This window comes from Haliaeetus leucocephalus, unplaced genomic scaffold (genome assembly GCF_000737465.1).
Source record: "Haliaeetus leucocephalus isolate CR32 unplaced genomic scaffold, Haliaeetus_leucocephalus-4.0 Scaffold1014, whole genome shotgun sequence".
NCBI classification, from domain to species: domain Eukaryota; kingdom Metazoa; phylum Chordata; class Aves; order Accipitriformes; family Accipitridae; genus Haliaeetus; species Haliaeetus leucocephalus.
The window spans coordinates 2,960,504-2,978,883 of record NW_010973450.1 but is presented as its reverse complement, the minus strand read 5'-3'; the positions used below and the strand labels follow the sequence as shown (position 1 = coordinate 2,978,883).

Below are 18,380 nucleotides of genomic sequence, written 5' to 3'. Positions count from 1 at the left end.
AGAAGCTTTCTTAAGGACATTCTTGTATTTAATACAAGAATACAAACTGAGTGCAAATCTAGAGTCACTCTGGCATCTAAGTAAGTTATTGTGAAACTCAACCTACAATGTTTGACTTCAGATCATTGGTATGTTCCAACTATTTAATTGATCACTCAATTACACACTGCCCCTAGAAAAGTGCTTTTCTCCACTTTCCATATTTCCCTATTTTTCTGAAGAAAGCTTAATACAACATTGATTACCATGTTATGTTGCAATTTGCAATATAAAAAACATATGAATTGCCAACCTAAGTTTTCTGATAATGTAACAGAATTAATTTTGAAACTGCACATAGACATATTAGCATATCTTATGCTGCTCTGTATTCCCTTCAGCATAAAGTGTAATATTTAAACAGCCAGTGAAATTGATTCTGTATGCTATGAATCAGTGTGAGGCTTTTATTTTTACATAATATTTTATTTTAAAAAATCTGGTTTTCACTTAATTATATTATCACACTTGCTTTAATTCTTCCTACCACTTCAGCTCAGCTGTCCTTGACCTTTCTAGAACAAACCCCTCTTCACCACCAATGTTGGCAGCATAGATCTCCATTTATAATCCCAGTAGAGCTTTTCAGCTTGTGCTCCACTCAGTGCTTTAGCTCAAATGTGGGTTTGCCTCATTAGGAAAGCAGACCTCAACAATTGGGAACTTCTGGCTTATCTCAAAGTGAGAAGAAAATCTGCTCTCCCTCATTTCCTCTCCAATACACTGAAAGAGCGACTCCTACATTATCCACAAAGCAGAAGCAGCAGGTGAAAAACTTGACTAAACTTCCTTTCTGGCAACACCATCTTGCCATAGGATAAGACTTAGTACATACAGAATGCCGTTCCAATCAGTTACAAAAATACATACATACAAAATTACTGTAGTTGTTTATACTTGCTTAAGATCACATGAGAATATTTAAGTGCATCAAATACATTTAAGTGAAATACTACTGTAATTAGTACAAAATTTAGTTAAACAGTTTGAGTTTGTTTGAAAGTAGCTTCTAAAGTAAATTGAAATCAACCAATAGAAGTCTCCTCCGATGATACTGTCTTTTAGTACAAAATTAATTTGAAGTCTTGTGCTGTTTATTACTATTTCTACAATATTCATTTCCAAAGTCACTGAATGGGAGTTACGTATGAAATTCCACTTTCCTTTTAAAAGGTTCGTATCGACTGTACTTCTCTTACCTTGAAAGACTGCAAAAGCCAATTTCAGCAGGCATTAACGGTTGCTGTCCAGAGCCAGTTTGCTTTGCTCCCCAGACATGCCTACCCTGCAATGTCCAAAACTGACATTCCTTCAAATGATCCCCATTTATTTAATAATTCTTTAGAGGCAAACCAGCCAGGATAAAGAGGCTGGGATTTTTTTTCTGGCCTCAAGGTTAACCTGTTCAGGAGTCACTATTGAGCAACTGCAGACATACATACTTTCCGAGTTTTGCCCAGCCCGGTCAGAGCACAGAACCCACACAAGTTTTCTGCATATGTACACTGACATTCCAAGTAAGTCTTTCGAGAAAAGCTAAGTAATTTTATTTGTTGTTCTTTACAGATATACAAGTTACTGAAGCTGGGGCATTAGGTGTGGAAGACAGAAAAATAGCAGCAAGATGCTAGATTTTACCACAGTGCTTAGCATACTTTTTTTTTTAAGTGACAAGATGTGTGTTTTCCTGTTGCAGTTTCAGGCTGTGGCAAGCTCATTAAAAATGCACTGAACAGTTATCTATTCCTGAAGTACTGAAAGCATATAGCAATTTATTAAAAACATGAAATATGCAGCATTAGAACTTAAGGATCACAAAAGTGACAAACTCCTCCTGTTAAGTGTTGGCAATATCCCACTGTAGCCAGAACCATTTTTAAACAAGATTTTTTTCAATTAGCTGGTTCAGGCACAGAATTTGTAATACTTCTAGAACTACTCTATTAGTCTTACAAAAGTCATCAGTAGTTTGAGTTTAGTATTTTCAGTATGGCATCAGCAGATGTACCTGTATCATGCCCTGCCTAACTTTTACAAAATTCAGTCTGGCCTAAGCTTTCAAATTTTATCCTACAAGGCACCGAAATCTGCTATGTCAGAAAAAGAGTGCAAAATAGGGGGTGAAGTAGGGAGAAGAAACCAAAAAAATAAAGCATTCTTCTAAAAAGCAAATATTCTCCATTGAGTAATGCTAAATATGCTAGCAAGATATAATTAGGTATCCAAAGGTTTTGTTACTACATGTAGGACATGTTCTCTTACAACTTTTTCTTTAGTACTAACTAGTGAATATTCTGTTACACACGAAAACCAGCATTTGATAATCCTTAATTAACATTTTTGCCCAAAATCTATAGTACAAGTGAAATATTTTAATTACACCCTATTGACATAGTCAAAAACAAAGAGACTTATAACTTATTTCAAATGAGAAAGTACTTGATACCAGTTTAAACTTAGGGTAGCCTATTTTAGTTTAGCTATAACAAGAGAAAAGATAAACAAAACTGTTACTTATCTCCCCAGTTTTAAATAACTTAATTTGAAAAACATTAGGGGGAATAAGGGCAATCCTTGTAATAGTAGTTCATGGTCTTAGCCTTCTGACATGTCTCATTTACTTCTAACTATAATTTTTAAGGATTGCTACATTTCCCAACTGGAAAGTACTCAACTTTAAATCACCAAATCAGAAGGTTTCACTTTAAAAAGGTGCAAAACTTCATGTGCAAAGAGAAAGGACCTTGCCTCAGTAAAGAAACACAGAAAATCTTAGTAGTGTCCTCTGCTGTTCATTATAATCCATTACCCACAAAGAGTCTAGTGGAATGAAAGAAAAAAATAATGGTGGGAACCATTGCTTTATGCCTTAATATTGGTTATACCCAACCCTTATCTTCTACTGTACAGGTGGAAAGCTTTTAGGAAAAGGTATGTTCTCATTGATTAACTTCCGGGGAAACAATTAATGGGAGAAGAAAATGAATCACATGTGGGGGAAAAAAATAAAACAAAAAAGCTTAGCAATATTCCCTCCCAAATGTTCCCTTGCCCTTCTCCCACTGGTAAAGGGCCGTGCCCTCTAACAGTAAACTCCAGATATCTATGCACTGTGATTTCTACCTAGCTTAATCTTTGACTCTGCATTCTCCCCCTTTCAGAAATTTTGCTAAAATGATACTTCAGAAGAACAGTATCGGAAAAAAAAGAGTGTATTTACTACAATTGCTTTGTTGGAGGTACTTCTCACTCCATCTTGAAACAGAAAATACAGGAATAAAGCGTTGGAGGGAATAATTAATTGGCATGGAGACTTCAAAACAGATATATCCTCTTTTTGTGGGTGTAACTGTAAAAAAGGACTGCATGAAAAGGCTTGAGGAAGTGAAGCAAGCACAGCGACCTATCTAGAATTTTTTTTTTTTTTAGAGGGGAACTGGAAGCTCCTTTGACAGAAACAGGCCTGAAATAAACTAACTCTATTGAAAAATTTCAGACCTTGGGTGGCTCCCACTGTTCACTAATTTTCTAGGCCATGATCCTTCAGAGTAGTTTTGGGACCTGTTAGTAACAGTAGTGAAATAGTTACAGGTAATTGCAGATATAATTACTCAATTGAATTAATATTTAAATACTTCCACCAAGTACTTTAATTATATTTACATTTTAAGTAATTGTTCAGCACATAGCAAAATTCTGCATTATTATTTAAAAACTAGAAAAAAAATTAAGTGTGGCTCTCTTCAGCCTGTCTTTTAAACACCAAACAGATGCCAGCAAGCCTTGTAATTTTAAGGTCAAATGTAAATATAAATGGTATTATATTGACAAATTCTATGATTGTTTTTACAGTATGAGTTGTAAACTGTAGCTTTTAAAAACATAGCTTGAATCAGCTATGAGCCTGCCATTCTTTGAATCCTCTACAGTTGTTAAACAAGTGTAAACAAAAACTACACTTCATGTGTTTTTTCTTGCACTCAATTTTTATGCACAGTTAATTTTTATATACATACTTCTTCAGTAAAACCATGTCTATATATGAGAGCACAGATAAGTTAACTTAACAGTAGAATCTTTAAGTTAATATTGATGCACTTTTATCTAAAGTATAAACAAGTTGCTGAATCTCTGCCACGCTTAAGCAGCACAATAATATTGGGGTTTAAGGTTTATTTTACTACACCAATATTTACGTGCTGCTAGGGCGGAACAAGTATGACCACTCTTCTATTCATCCACATGTCAGGAACACAAATTTGTTAATAGAAAAATTTATATTAGTATCTTCAACTGTTTCTCTTCCTTAAATTTCTAAAGCAGCAAATAATGATTCGCATCTTTATTAGAGCGTGCAAACCATGATGTGCTGCTAGAGTACTTTAAGGCCTCAAATACAAGACTTAAAACCTAGAGAGTACTTTTTATAACTGTAACTGGAAATATAGCTTTACTTAAAATTGTTTTTATTCATACACCAACCTGTAAAATTAAGAACCTGTTATGGTCCAGATCAATTCCATGGCTTCGAAGAAGAATACCAACATCTTTGAATGTCTTTTTCTTTCCATTGATGTGGTAGACAGAAGAATTATCTCTATAAGCAGTTCTAGATACACAAAAATTGCTGTTAGGAACCACTTCATAGTCATCTCCTTCCTGTTTTGAGGAAAAACAAAGCCAGAAAACAATTACTATATCACAGGTTTACCTCATATTTCACAATTAAGCACAGAAGTTTTATCATGCTCAGGTTTTAAGTCAGCTGCACTCTAGGGTCTCGTAGAAGTGGTAACTGTCTTAAAGCTGCATATCTCAAAAAAAGAGAGGGAAAAAAAACCCCAAACCCCTTGAGAACTGGACAAAAAGTAGCCCAAATTGTTTAAACTGAATGGCCTTCATATTATGCCTTTCCCATCTCTAATACAAGCTATTGCTTTGAAAATACTTAATTTATTCTCTTTATCACTGCTTCAAATCACAAAGGAAAAGGCCTACTTCAAATTTAAAGTGGCTGTGCTATTCCACCCTTTAAATTTTAGATTAGGAAGTCCTGAATGACTTAAATACTGTTTGCATTTTAAACTCCTCTTTTATGGTGCTAGGAAAAGGAGTTACTTTTAGCTGAGTAGTTCTAAAAAGAAACTGTAGAAGATAAAAAAGCAAAACATTAAAGATGTGACAAATATGACATCATCAGCTTCAAAAGATATCTTAAACTTACCTACAAAGCAGAAACTAAAACAAAGCTAGTACTATACTTTAAAAAGTTAAAATTGATGCATGCTTCTTGTAAAGACTTAAACTGGCCTACCACTTTCCCAGATTAACCCCCAAGAGCATAATCAAATTGCTATCTAGTATATGCAGAAGCTTTTTAGATCATAAAGTTGACTTTGTATTAACAACTAAGAGCTAAGTGGGAAAAAAAAACCCCTTAATTTTTGAATCTGGTTATTATAAATACAAGCAAGAGGTAGGTGTGTATGTATATGAAGTCAAAGAAAAAAATTATTTTAAAAGAGTTCCTTCAAAGGCTGTATATATTGCCACTTTATCAACACAAATTTTGAAACTTCAATGTACATTTCCCACTATTTTGAGCGACCCCAAACTCAACAGTTGATATTTCAGCTAGAAGGTGTGCACAAAAATTAAATTTAAATAAGAGAAATAAATTCCTTGCACTGTAATTGCAAACAAAAATGTCCAGAAGTTTTTATCAATACTTGAAGTGGCAAGCAAAATAATTTTTTTTTAAATTGCCAACAATTTCTATTTCATTCAAACAAAATATCAGATTCAAAAATATTTAGTGGTAGGAGGTGAGGTCCAGAATTTTTTATGAAAAATCTGTTTTAAAATTGCAGGCATGTTTACAGTATATAAAGTGTAAATAAGAAAGTTTCAGATTCATTATATATTTTTCTAAATTTAGATAACCTCAAATAGTTTCTAATAGGTTTGAAAAGTTTTGCTTAAATAGGTTTTCTTTCTTAATATATATGCTCATATTATAAATTAAAGAATATATAACATGTCCAAACATAGACTTATAAATTTTTAGGGTCCTATTAATTTCAGAAATAAGTCTTATTTACTTGAGGTAGAAGATGACAACTCTGAAACGACTTCTTCTTAAAATCCTTATTACGTATTTCTAAACAGTTTTAAAACTGATATGTACCAGGTATTAGTCTGGCAGAAAATAAAAAAAAAGATTCCCTACTAACATTTTAAGAACTGCACTACTCAATAGAGGAATTTTTTAAGCTAATTAACTTTGAATTGATGTTTTACATCTGAAAGGTAAACTAATCATGCTATGAAGTTTTCACCAGCTCAGACTAAAATAACCAAATATTTTTCTGTAAGGATTTGAAAACTTTTAAAAAAGTCTCCACTGTTCTGAATAGAAGCATACATACCTTGTCAATGATCTTTTGGAAGTGGATTTCCACAGAACAACTCTGGATGTCTGTATGTTCGTCAGAATTATGGATCAGCACAGAGAGTTTTTTGGATCTGATTTTTTGTGCTCGATAACCAAACACAAAAAGCATTGAATCAATGACATTGGATTTTCCACTGCCATTTGGCCCAATAATACATGAAAAACGCTGTATAATAGAAGGAAAAAAAGTGATATTCAAAGGGAAATAAATCCTGGTCAGTGTACATCACCCATTTCATTTGTGAGCAGTTTAAAACACAATTATTCCTAGTGCATGAAACTGCAGACTATTCAATAGCTTAGTTTTTACTGCCAAAGGTAAAGCAGCACAACTTATTAAATAAAAAAAACCCCACACCTCAGCTCAGTTTTCTAAATTTTAACTTGTTAACTCAAAGCGATACTGCATTTAGCAGGCATGTTTGCAAGGAAAGTTTCATGATTAGCCACGTAAGTCTCTTGTGGGCACTAAAAAATATTCTCATTCTTCAAACACACCCCTAAAAGTTCTCCAGTAAACGAAATAAAGAGAAAAGTGTGCTTTTTTAAGGTTTACTGACAAATTACAATTTTACAGTATCAGAAAGTTGCACTTAACTGTTTTCTCTACTGTCCAATAATGAAAATGTAGAGTATCACTACATTAAGTAATTCTAAAACTTAAAATATTTTTCAGTTATTTTGCGGTCAGCTTACATGAAAATGCAGGAAGGAATACTAACACACAGTGAAGTCTTACCTTCTTTTAAAAAATGCTTAAGGTAAAAGAAAAGATACCTTATGAAAAGGTCCCAAAGTTTGCTCCCCTGCATAGGATTTGAAGTTCTGGTTTACAATATGAGTTATCATGAGACGAGGAGCACCAGCTTCATTGGTCATTGCTGGAGGTGGGGGAGGAGAGATGCTACCCAAAATCTCTTCTAAACTTCGATTATCAAGCATCTCATCTGAGACTGCTAAAAAACATCCAAAATAAACAGAAAAAAAAAAAGACTATAAGGTCTCAATGACTAGACACCTTTTAAAATGTTCAACTGGAAAAGCAAACATCATTTCTATATGAACCAAACCTATACTTTTGCCTATAATTATTACAACGAACGAAGTGGAATTAAAATTCTTCTTTCCATGAACCGAATCTTTAAAAAGAGATACTTAAGATGTCCCATCGATTCACTAGTGGGTTTGTTCTTTCATTATGTAATTCTTATTCTAACATACTTTAATAGGCACTCTGCAATTACAATAGCTACAACCGTCACAATAAGCCTACAAATCTGAAACAGGCAAAGTCTTTCTAATTAATAAGTGCAAAGCCACATTTCAAGCGTGCTCACAAGTCACTCTGCAAGATTTGGGGATCGCTGCACAATGCTCTGAAAGCTGTAATGACAGCACAACTACTCTGCAAAGACAGGAAGTTTGTTACGAAAACAAACTGGCCCCCTGGATATCAGCTAGTTGTAAGCAAAGCAGCTTTTCAACAGTCACTAGCAACTTTTTCTTCAAATAGACAATCGTTTATGCCACCGATTTCAACATATTAATCTATTTATCAAATACCTTGCTTTAATAATTGCATATCTGGCTACCTAAAAAGACACACACTGCTGTTTTTCCAGACGTTTTCAGCAAAAACTCAAGAAACTCAAGAAAATACACTGCTTCATGAAAAAGAAAGTCAAATCATTTTAAGAGTTAAGTAAATAAACTTGACATTTATTCCATTCCAAGAAATCCCATACCATTGGCTGCATATAAATTTGAAAAATCCTGCTGTTGTACCACAATCTAAGTACAATGTTACAGATCAGGAATATGAAATAGGCTTTATTAGGAGTAAGTCTACAAATTGCTTTTGCACTTGTACTAAATCACTGGTCCAAACACTTTAACTCTTTGCAAGCCCTCTTTACCATTTTAAAAGCAGTTTAAACTTGCCAGGAGTCAAGGCTTTCAATATTCCTTTCTAAAAGGGAAAAGAGAAAATCCTATCCAGAGTAGTTGACGAATTCAGCTGAACTTTGTTGCTAAACAGGCACTATCATCAAGTTTACACACCATCAGAACCACAATATTCAGACCTACCTTGGGGAGGTACTTCGCCAAGCTTTCTGTTGCCTTCGTTTTCCACTTCCATGTCACTGGTGGACTCCTCTAAGGGCTCTCTGCCTTTCCGACGGGCTGCTGTAGAGGTTTTGGTGCTCTTGCTTGGCACAATCTCTGTTGGCTGTTCCCCTTCCATTCCAAGCAATCAAACTACTGAAGGGATCTATCTCCTTTGCTAACATAAACAAGAAAGCCCCGTGATCTAAGCATTGAACTACAATCCCCTACGGAATATACCTACATGTTTGCCCAGATGTTCGACTAATTTAGAAACTAAAAACTAGAGGTACTTTGAAGACAAAAATCCAAATTTGAAACAAAACCACAAGCTTCATAATGATATACTTTAAGATTTATCAGCCCCCCGAAACAACAGCCTGACCCTAATCTGTAGAAACAACATGAATCTACCTACTGAAAACTCATACAGCCATGTTCAATGCAGTTACTATGCTCAGAGAAAGCAACTGTGATGCTGGGGGCAAAAGAGTTAAAGACACATTTGCAATAACAAACTGAGTAGCCATACGTCTATGCTCTTCTGGAAGCACTCTTTACATACACATTTCAGACCTGACATGCATTTTACTTTCAACAGTCCATGCCGACTATATATTTTTTATATATAGATAGATAAACAAGACGATCTGCATAATTATAGCAAAGACTTGACTCTTAAACAGTTTAAATCAACACTCGCAAAATGTAACACAACCACTAATGCCAGCATTCAACATTTAACAGAGAAAACCAAACAAAATACCTTAATCTAGCTGTGATGTTGAAGTTAACCGATCAAGAGCGAAACATTACAAAAGTCCATCAGCTGGCACTTAAGCACAGCTCCCAAAAAGTATAAATAGAAAGCAACCGATGAGAAGAAAGAGGACTGGAGGAGCAAAACTCTCTCCAAAGAGTTTAAATTGCAGCAAGTGGTGAAGTTAGTTCGCAGAAAAACAGACATGAGAAAGTTTACTTCTCACAAGATAAAAAACTGACGTGGTTAGAAAGTCATCTTACAATTGGTGCCAATCATTTGACGTTTTCAGACCTACCCCCAACCCACACTCTCATGAGAGTCCTTCATTTGGGACAATGGGGGAGGGGGGGGGGAAATGAAAGAACTCATTTTAAGGCAATTTGTGTCTATGCCCCTGTTAAGAAGTGTTCCGCAATGGCTGTCTCAGACAATTACAGTCTCTCAAAGTACCAGATTTATTTATTTTTTTTTCCAAAACTGCTCCACTCCAACGGAATTGTGCAATATAGACCTATTTACCTTACCCACCCTTCCCCCCCCAGATACTTCAACAGAATGAACAAGCATAACTACTTGACCTCAGCTTTTAAATCGCGATAAATCAGCTGCCACATACTCTCTAACAAATTTAACAAATTCGTGCCCAGCCCCTCCCCCGAGTCAGCTCAAAGGTGTTTGTTAAAAGCATCTCTCGCCGATCTCCTGCCAAGTGCCGTTTTTGTTGCGGGGATGGCGAAAAACAGGGTCAGAGACGGACAGAAAGGCTTCCTTATTAACTGCCGATTAAATTTGGTAGCGACAACCCATGTCAGCGAAAAATTTTGGTTTGGTTTTGGGTTTTTTTTGATCTATCCGTTAATCTAAGGAGTCCAACTGCACCCTTGTCACGGTCTTTCCAAGTCGTTACGGACTTTCTTAGGCTTTCTCTCTCATACTTCAAGCATTAAAGGAGCAGGCAGAGCTAGTTACAGAAGGGTCCCTGCTCTGTAAGCAGATTAAAATCGGGCCTCTATGCTACCGAAGAGTATTCCCGTCCTTCCCCGTCCTAGGTGGGTCTCCGATTCACGGTCCCCAGCGCTCCCTAAGGGCACAGCGGGAAACCTTGGCCTTTCTCCTTCGGGCTGCAGAAGACCCTCTCTCATCCACACCCCCCCCCCTTCCCCTCCTCAAACCCATCTGCCGACACCAGCCAGGACGGACACGCCGGGCGCCGTACCCCACCGGTGCGGAGACCGAGCGGCCGCCGGGCAACCCGGACCCCTTGGGAAGGGGCCCTCGGCGGGACAGCCCCCGCCCGACCGCCCGGGCCCGGAGAGAGAGGGGCTGCCGCCGCCTTTCTCTCCCTCAGGGCGAGGAGGAAAAAGAAAAAAACAAGGCGCGGGGCAGAGCCGCCCTCCTGCCCTTCCCCCTCAGCATCCCCTGCCCGGGGAAGCGCCCCGAGGACGCCTCCGCCGTTCCCCTCACAGCGGGGGGAAGCCCCCCGACTCCACCTGCCCTCAGGCGAATTGCCGGCGCCTCTCCCCGAAACCCTGCCCGCCGAACTACCCGGCGCTGCCCGCGGGAGCTGGTACCTTCGAGGACCGGCGGCGGCCGGCCCCAGCGAGGCTGCGGGTTGAGGCAGCGCGGAACGGCTCCGGCTCACCGCCGCGGCTCGGCAGCTTCCACACTCGAAAATGGCGCCCAAACGGCGAACTCGAACCGAAATTCGTTAGAAAAGCGCGGGGCATGCTGGGAAGGGAGGGGGCCGGCCTCCCGCGGGTTTGAAAGGAGGGAAAAAAAAAAAAAAAAAAAAGCCCCGCTCCCGCGCCATCTTGTTTTCCGTTACTGCGCGGACGGGCTGGGCGGGATAAAAAGAAGTAAAATAAATCCCCTCGCTGTGAGGAGCGTGTTTTTTGGGTTTTTTTGTGAGAGGAAAGGGGGTTTTGGGGGCTGTAAGAGACTCGCGGTTGAGGGCGACGGCGGCCCCACGGCCGTGCCCGCCCGCCCCGCGTGGAAAGGATTTATTTTAATTTTAGAAGTAGGTCAGTGGGCGGCGCTTGGTTGCTCGGCAACGGGCGGCGAGGTGGTGGGGCCGGGGCGGCGTGGAGGGGCGCTGTTATTTAAAAAAACAAAAAAAAATTAAAAAGAAAAAAATAAAAATTGTGGGGACGCGGCGGTTTTAAAGCGGTATTAATTAACGGGCGGCGCGGTGACGCCACTCTGGGCTGTGTCACCTGGTCGGGGAGGGTCCGTGAGGTGGCGGTGGGACGACGAGGAGGAGGAGGAGGAAGAAGAAGAAGAAGAAGAAGAAATCTCGCGGGAAGTAGCCATAGAGACGGAGCCGCTTGGCCGCGGGGGGAGCGGGCAGGAGCAGGCGCCGCCGCCGCCTTGGTCCCTGCCGCTCCCGTGGCGCCGCGGAGGACGGGGAGGAAGGCGGGATTAGCGCGGACGCCGCCGGGGCTTGGGAGCCGGCCGCTGAGGCGACAGTCCCCGCCGTTTTTGCGCTCTCCTTCCCGCTGCCGGCGCAGGTAAAGGCGGGCTGGGGTAGGCGGCGATTCTCCTCCCTTCGCCGTCGGGGTCTGACTCACCGCCGCGGTGGGCGAGAGGGTCGCGGGAGCCGTGACCCCCCCCCCCGGGCTCGGCGTGGGAGGAGGGAGAGCTGTGGGAGACAGCCGGGCGGGGGGGAGTCCGGGCGACCCTGAGGGAAACGGGCACTGGAGAAAGCGCGGCGGAGGGAGGACGCTTTTTTCGTGGCGGAGGGGGGGGGCCGGATAATTTGAGGGGAGAGACGTTGAGGGGGGGGGAATGCCGGCACGGCCGGAGAACGGGCTTTGCCGCCTGTGTGGGGCCTGAGGCTGTCCCTCGGGTTTGGGGAGGGGACGCGGCGGGGGCGGGAAGAGCCGCCGTTCCCTCACAGCGGGGACCCGAAGCCGCCCCGCGTACAGCCGCGCTGTGAGGAGCCAGCTCCTGCCCCGCCACCGCCACCTACGCCCTTTCTTTCCATCCTGCCGCCTTGTCTTTCCCTTCCCAGCTCTTGCTCAATCCTCCCGCCGCCGTCTCTGATCCTCAATCTCCCGGTTCGGCGGCTCCGGAGGGGAAAGAGCTGAGGGGAAGAGCGGGCGAGGAGGCGTGAGGCTGCGGTGTAAGACTGAGGGGCCGAGCGGGAGTGTGAGGCTGGGAGAAGGCGAGCCGAACGCACCCTGCCAGAATAACTCCTCGTTATGGCCCCATCTTTTTTTAAAGCTCCTAGTAAATGCTTTCAGCTAACCTGCTGTTGGACTCGTGGTGGAGTTGTATGTGGCCCGTGTACGAGGTTGGGTAGTGATGGATGTACCTGTTGATGGTGGCAGGTGAGCTGTGCGGCATAAGCGTGAGCGTTCTGCCTTTTAGGTGCACATAAAGAGTGTTTAAGCCGTCTTCAAAAACGATAATAAAGTTCTGGTCTTGTCTTTGAAAGGAAAATAAGAGAACTCCGTGTAGTGGGAGCAAGGAGGGAGTGCAAGCTGGAAGCTGACAATAGCGACGTGCCCGCTGAAACTCTCAAGTGAGAAATAAACACTTGAAAAACTACCAAGCAGCAACTGAAAAGGTGGGTTTAGCAAGGTGTGGCGTGCACAGAAAATAGAAGCAGATAAGATCCACGCATCCAAATAAATGTGAGGCATTCTGTTAAGCAGGAGAGATGCTTACATTAAAGTAGAGAATAAATCTAATGCTGTTTCACTCCGTGCTATTTCTTTGCTGTATACAAATCTTAAGGTCTATCTTTGGGCATTTAGTTTTAGAATTTGTGGCACAGAGACTAGCCCCGCAACTGATCAGCAGAAAATATTGCTGGGCTATGCTGAATGGGTGTATGCAGGTGCTGAATGATGGCATTGCCACCACACAGAAGTCAAGGACGTGGTTAAAAGGTTACTTTGAAAGTTCAGTACAAACTTAGGCCCCTTTTAAATGCCTTGATGATGAGACTCCCTATGCAGTTTTGGTATAAGTGTAGGATAAGGAAATTAGACATTGTAGTATAACAGATACAGTTATTTAAAAACAAAAATAACTATGGTGTGTTTATCAATTAACCTAAAGTAGGGTTGAAAATAACTTATTTTATTCTTTGGGCACAGAAAATTATGTTTTAGGACTACTATCCTTTTAATGCTTCTTAAATTCTGCATAGTAACTGTTTGACACATAGTCGTTTTTATAGTGAAAAAAATACCAGAAGATTAGAAGGCTGCATTGTGCGTCATTGCGCTCCCCTCAGAGTATACCTTCTGCTCTCACCCTCTTGCTGTCACTTCTTTCCATCCTGGGAGACAGAAGAGTTTTAACCTGGATCAGTGCCTCTACCCAGTCCAGGCACGGACAGGCAAAGGCTTTTGCTGTTAGAAGAGGGAAGGGGACAAGAGAGTGGGGCCCCACTGAACTGCTTATGGAATTACTGTGTTACAGTAAAGTATCATGAACATTACAAATAGGGGTGGATGGAAGACTAGGATATTGTATCATTTTGTCATGGCAGGATTACTTTTGTAGTATGGCTTTTTCCTCTAAGTCTTCTCACAGTGCTCTTGCTAAGAATGAAATTCCTTGAAAAGTTTGCGATTCCAGGTTTTTGCTTGCTACCTTTGTGGCTATATGTCAGCACGAGGGAACTTCAGTGTTTCAATGTATAATGTTTCAGCAATATGTTCCTAGTATCGCTTGTTCTTTAAATTGTCCAGTGTGTTTATACTAAGCGATCAGATAAATGTGGAGTTGGGTACTGTACAAACCGAATTCCCTTAAAACTCAGGTCTGTTTTGGTGCTTATTTTGCCACAGTACTAATGTAATATTACTTGTTTCAAAACTTTTTATCTTGGTGTTAGTGTCTTCCTTTTTAATTCTGGCTACTTATAGATGTGGGTTTTTTGCTTTATTACAGTTACACCTACATATCTTTTTTTAATGCTCCATCTGCATAACTGAAATGAGACTGAAGACTTCACTTTCAAAGGAACCAAAACATATCCTTTGTCTCAGAATAAACCATAGAAAAGCTTGTTAATTCTGAATAGCTTCTTTTCCAGAAAGGTTGGGGTTTTTTTTACCATAAATGTCATAGTAAAATATTTGTAAATTGCAGGTGGCTTTTTTTTTCTTTCCTTCACCATGCCATTCAGTGCAGCCTTTAAGGGCAATGTTTTAAGAGATGCTAAACAATCTTAGAGTAATCCCTTCCTTTCATAAGCTATTGATGTTTTGCTAGAAAATTTTGTAGTGATGTTAAAAGCTTTCCCAGATGGTAAATAGGAGTAGTGATATATCTACTTGCTTGTAATAAGACATGCATGTAGCAGACGTAAACAAAATTGCAATTTTCCTACTGATAACTTAGATATGTCAACAATTTATATATAATGTGGTGTTAATAAACCAACACATTTGAATGTTTGTACACTAAGACCCTTCTAGCAATGTAACCCAACATTTCAGCTCAATAGGCTCATTTCAGCTTCAGTTTTAATAGGTTTGCATCATCCTAAGAATTATATTTTTACATGATACAGTTTATTTTTTTGCTGAATTTCTACCAGGTCTTTTCTTGACACAAAAGAGCAAAAAAAAATCAAGAATCATATTTTCTTTATATAAAACATTTCTTATCAAAATAATCTTCCTGTACTGTTCCTTCAGTTTTGTATAGCCTAGATGAGATATTTTGTAAGCTTATTTTCAATAATTAAAATTTTCTGACTTCCTTAATTTAATTAAACATAAAGAATTAGTTAGCTGTGTGGGCTGGACTACAGCTGACGAGCTATATTCCTGCAGTGATGATCACCAAATTATAAAGTGGAACCTTTTAACTAGTGAGACTACTCGAGTAGTGAAACTTCCAGATGATATTTATCCCATAGATCTTCACTGGTTTCCCAGAAGTATAGGTGGGAAGAAGCAGTCCCAGGCTGAGAGCTTTGTTCTAACAAGTTCTGATGGTAAGTCAATTTAAAATATTTATGATTTCATACCACTTTGTGCTTGTGTCACTTAAATACATGAGAAATTAATTGCAGTTAAATAGTCTGCAATAAAGCAACTTCAAATGCCTATACACCAGTTGCACAGGTGTAAAACTAATAAGTGCTTCAAATTTAATGCATTGTATTACTGTAATTTTCTCCCATACAACATTATTAAACATACCTCTGACAGCAGATACGTAATTTTTTATGTGAGGTCAATTTTTACCATGGGTTTTTTTTTTTCAATTTCATAAACCAGTAGCTTTAAATATGTCTGTTCTGCATGCCTTCATAGATACCAGATCACTTGTAGTAAAGAAAACTGATGACCAAGTTACGGAAATTGCTTAACTGTGATGTTTAATATCAATGTAGTCCATTTCTTGGACATGTTACAAGAGCATGTCTTGTGTCTGGCTTTTATGGAGTCTTGAATATCCCTCAGAAGCATCTACTTCTGGCTGTTGTATAGTATATGTTGACTAATACATATGTCCATTACACTGGCAGATGTATACACACATATGTATATCCCATATGCTGCTATTTGTCCAGTATACTAGTGTACTAATACTAGACTATATGATCCAATATAGTAGCTGCTGTATTCCAGTGTATGGATTCTCTTTTGTGGAAGGGAGGTGGGAGCAAGAAGGTATGATGACTGCTTGAGGGTTTTTTTTTCCTCCTCCCCAAAGAGACTAGGAATTGATTTTGCCTGACTTGCACACAGTCAAATTTTTCTTCCCGCATGAAAGCAGATATACTCATATCCCCAGTTCAGTGAAGAAATCTTAGGTAACTGGTTTCATTATTATTTTACATTTATTACAAAGCAGTCCATGCTGTTCAGGTCAGAGTTTGTCTCCTTAGTACTGTAATGGGGATTATGTTCCATGCCATCAGGAATTTTCTGTGCAAGTTTTCCCCTTTTGTTTTTTCCCCTCATCCCTTTTCTTTAAGGAAGAACATTTGGAATCTCTTCTTCTTGATCTAATTCTTTGTTTGAATAAAATATGGAAAATAATGGTAAAAATAAATTTCCTTAAACCCCCTCCCCCCTTCTATTTGTGTTTCAAAGAACCTACCATGTGGAAACACTGTAGTTCAGATGAGAGTGTTTCTTCTTGAACCTACCAGTTTTAAAAAGCGGTTGATCCTTTATGAAATCTGCTGGTTTACATTGACCTTGTTATAAAAATTGTGTTGGAATAAAAGCTCTGCTAAGAAACAAGTCCTTGATGTAGACTGGGCTGCCTAACTGACAATCCACTGGCAAGAACTTGCTGATGGGGTTGGTCTGTTAGTTTGTGAATGATTTCTGATACTTTGATATGTTAAATCCAAGATCTTGGCATACAGGTGACTTGGAAGAGCTGTGTGACTTGCGAAAGCTGGACAGTCTTTACGCTGATCCTAACTTTTTATACCTTTGTGTTTTACTTGGTTGATAATGCTGTTGAAGGTTTCAGAGTAAGTCAATTAAATTATTCTGCTGGTACTAGTAATTATGCGCCACAAAAAAGCAGATTGCATCAACATAATAAACTTAGTTTATATTCTTTTGTCGGTGGTCAAAGATCTCAGTGGTAAAGCTGTATTTCTACACAAATGGTAGTGGTGGGAGTTTCTCAACACTGAACTCAAAGCAATATGCTGCTCTAAATCTCTGCCAGCTTTTTCAGGCAGAACGGATCATGGTCAATTGTTGTAGAGAGTTTCCATCAGGGTAATAATGGCCATCTGCCCATGACCCTGTTGATAGCTTTCACAGGGACCTATTGATAGTTTTAATGGGACTGGTGGAGAATTTCCAGCTAACTTCTGCCCATGTTTTGGCCAGCACCTTGAATTTGTGGGTCTAGTATGTTTTCTTTGGTGAGGGGAACTTATTGTAAGCTTTTGGCTAGCTTCACAGTGAGCTTGATTGGGAACAGAAGGTTTGTTACTGGGCATTAGCAGTCTGGAGCTGCTGCGTCCAGCATGGCTTTCTGTACGGATGAGAGAGGTAATATGTATTTGAAGAAGGTAGAGGAAATTCATTCCTTACATGAAATTTTGGTGATTTCTCTGACTTTTGGCAATAGTTGCACTTAAAAATTAGGAATGCTGAGAGTTCAGTTCACAGACTGAAGGCCAAAGTTTCTTCAAGATGTTCAGTACTTCCTAAGGAATAAATGCACTGAACTTAGGGAACAAAAGCAGGACATCTTTTGGCCAGTGTCTGAAGGCTGGCTCCCTATAACTTCCTAGGTATACGTGGGGAGGGAAGACAACAAGAGAAGATTGACCAAGTGGAGTAGTAATTTTTGCAATACTTGGTGCTGAAATTTACTATGAATTTTAGGCAGCTGGGTTTATTGAAGTATTGCTTGTAGAGCTCTTAAGGTGGAAATGGAGTTTTTTGTGAAAGCTGAAAGGAAGATTCATTTTTATCAAGTAATATTAGCATGCATTATAGTATTATGCTTTGCGGGGTATACCTAAACAAGTATGTTCTTCAGAACATCAGTCAATGATCAATATTAACTGAGCTGATTTCTATGGGATTTCTATTCTTTTTCTTTCAGTGATAAACATGGGATGGAGGGATTTTCGTAGGTCAGCTGGTGCTCTTAATTCCTTGCTTTTTTCTCCTTTTTCTTTCTCCGTTTTCACATTTGTATTTCTAATGCCCTGTTTCTTTAACATTCTAAATTGTATGTGTAAATAGTGAGCAAAAGAGCAACTGTAGTAGTCAGATCTTCTGTTAATTTATTCAGTCAGTTTTCCAGTGTTATTAAAATAGTATGGTAGTATTGCATGTGCTGCTTGAATAATGCTTTGACAGTTGATGGAAGAAATATATAAGGGCTACTACTACCTTCATGAGAAAGATGACTTTTAAAACTCTGCTATGCAATTTTTCTCTCTCATTTTCCTGTTTTTTATATCATTAAGATATGCAAGAAAAAATAAATTGTATTCATAGATATGTTTAGAGAGGTTGAAAGTTGATTTCTCCCCCTTCTTCTCCCCCCCCCCAATATTTG

At 39.5% G+C, this 18,380-nt stretch overlaps 2 protein-coding genes across 6 annotated transcripts in view; one reads left to right on the top strand and one right to left on the bottom strand.

The window, feature by feature from the left end:
- SMC4 (structural maintenance of chromosomes 4) overlaps positions 1 to 11,017 on the bottom strand; it is a 39,851-nt gene extending 28,834 nt beyond the window's left edge. Inside the window, exons 1-5 of one of the 2 annotated variants that reach the window (XM_010584974.1) lie at positions 10,934 to 11,017; positions 8,582 to 8,777; positions 7,271 to 7,449; positions 6,468 to 6,659; positions 4,522 to 4,698 (exon numbers count right to left, since the gene is read on the bottom strand). In XM_010584974.1, the coding sequence (XP_010583276.1) occupies positions 4,522 to 4,698; positions 6,468 to 6,659; positions 7,271 to 7,449; positions 8,582 to 8,738 (705 nt within the window). In that variant the 5' untranslated portion in view covers positions 8,739 to 8,777; positions 10,934 to 11,017. Of the gene's footprint in view, positions 1 to 4,521; positions 4,699 to 6,467; positions 6,660 to 7,270; positions 7,450 to 8,581; positions 8,851 to 10,933 lie in introns of those variants that run through there. The other variant, XM_010584973.1, reaches the window with a different exon arrangement.
- A 374-nt stretch (positions 11,018 to 11,391) lies between these two features.
- The window catches only part of IFT80 (intraflagellar transport 80), a 56,443-nt gene continuing 49,454 nt past the window's right edge, over positions 11,392 to 18,380 (top strand). For 3 of the 4 annotated variants that reach the window (XM_010584972.1, XM_010584970.1, XM_010584968.1), the window contains exons 1-4: positions 11,392 to 11,869; positions 12,799 to 12,930; positions 14,268 to 14,349; positions 15,100 to 15,321. In XM_010584972.1, the coding sequence (XP_010583274.1) occupies positions 14,313 to 14,349; positions 15,100 to 15,321 (259 nt within the window). In that variant the 5' untranslated portion in view covers positions 11,392 to 11,869; positions 12,799 to 12,930; positions 14,268 to 14,312. Of the gene's footprint in view, positions 11,870 to 12,607; positions 12,692 to 12,798; positions 12,931 to 14,267; positions 14,350 to 15,099; positions 15,322 to 18,380 lie in introns of those variants that run through there. The other variant, XM_010584969.1, reaches the window with a different exon arrangement.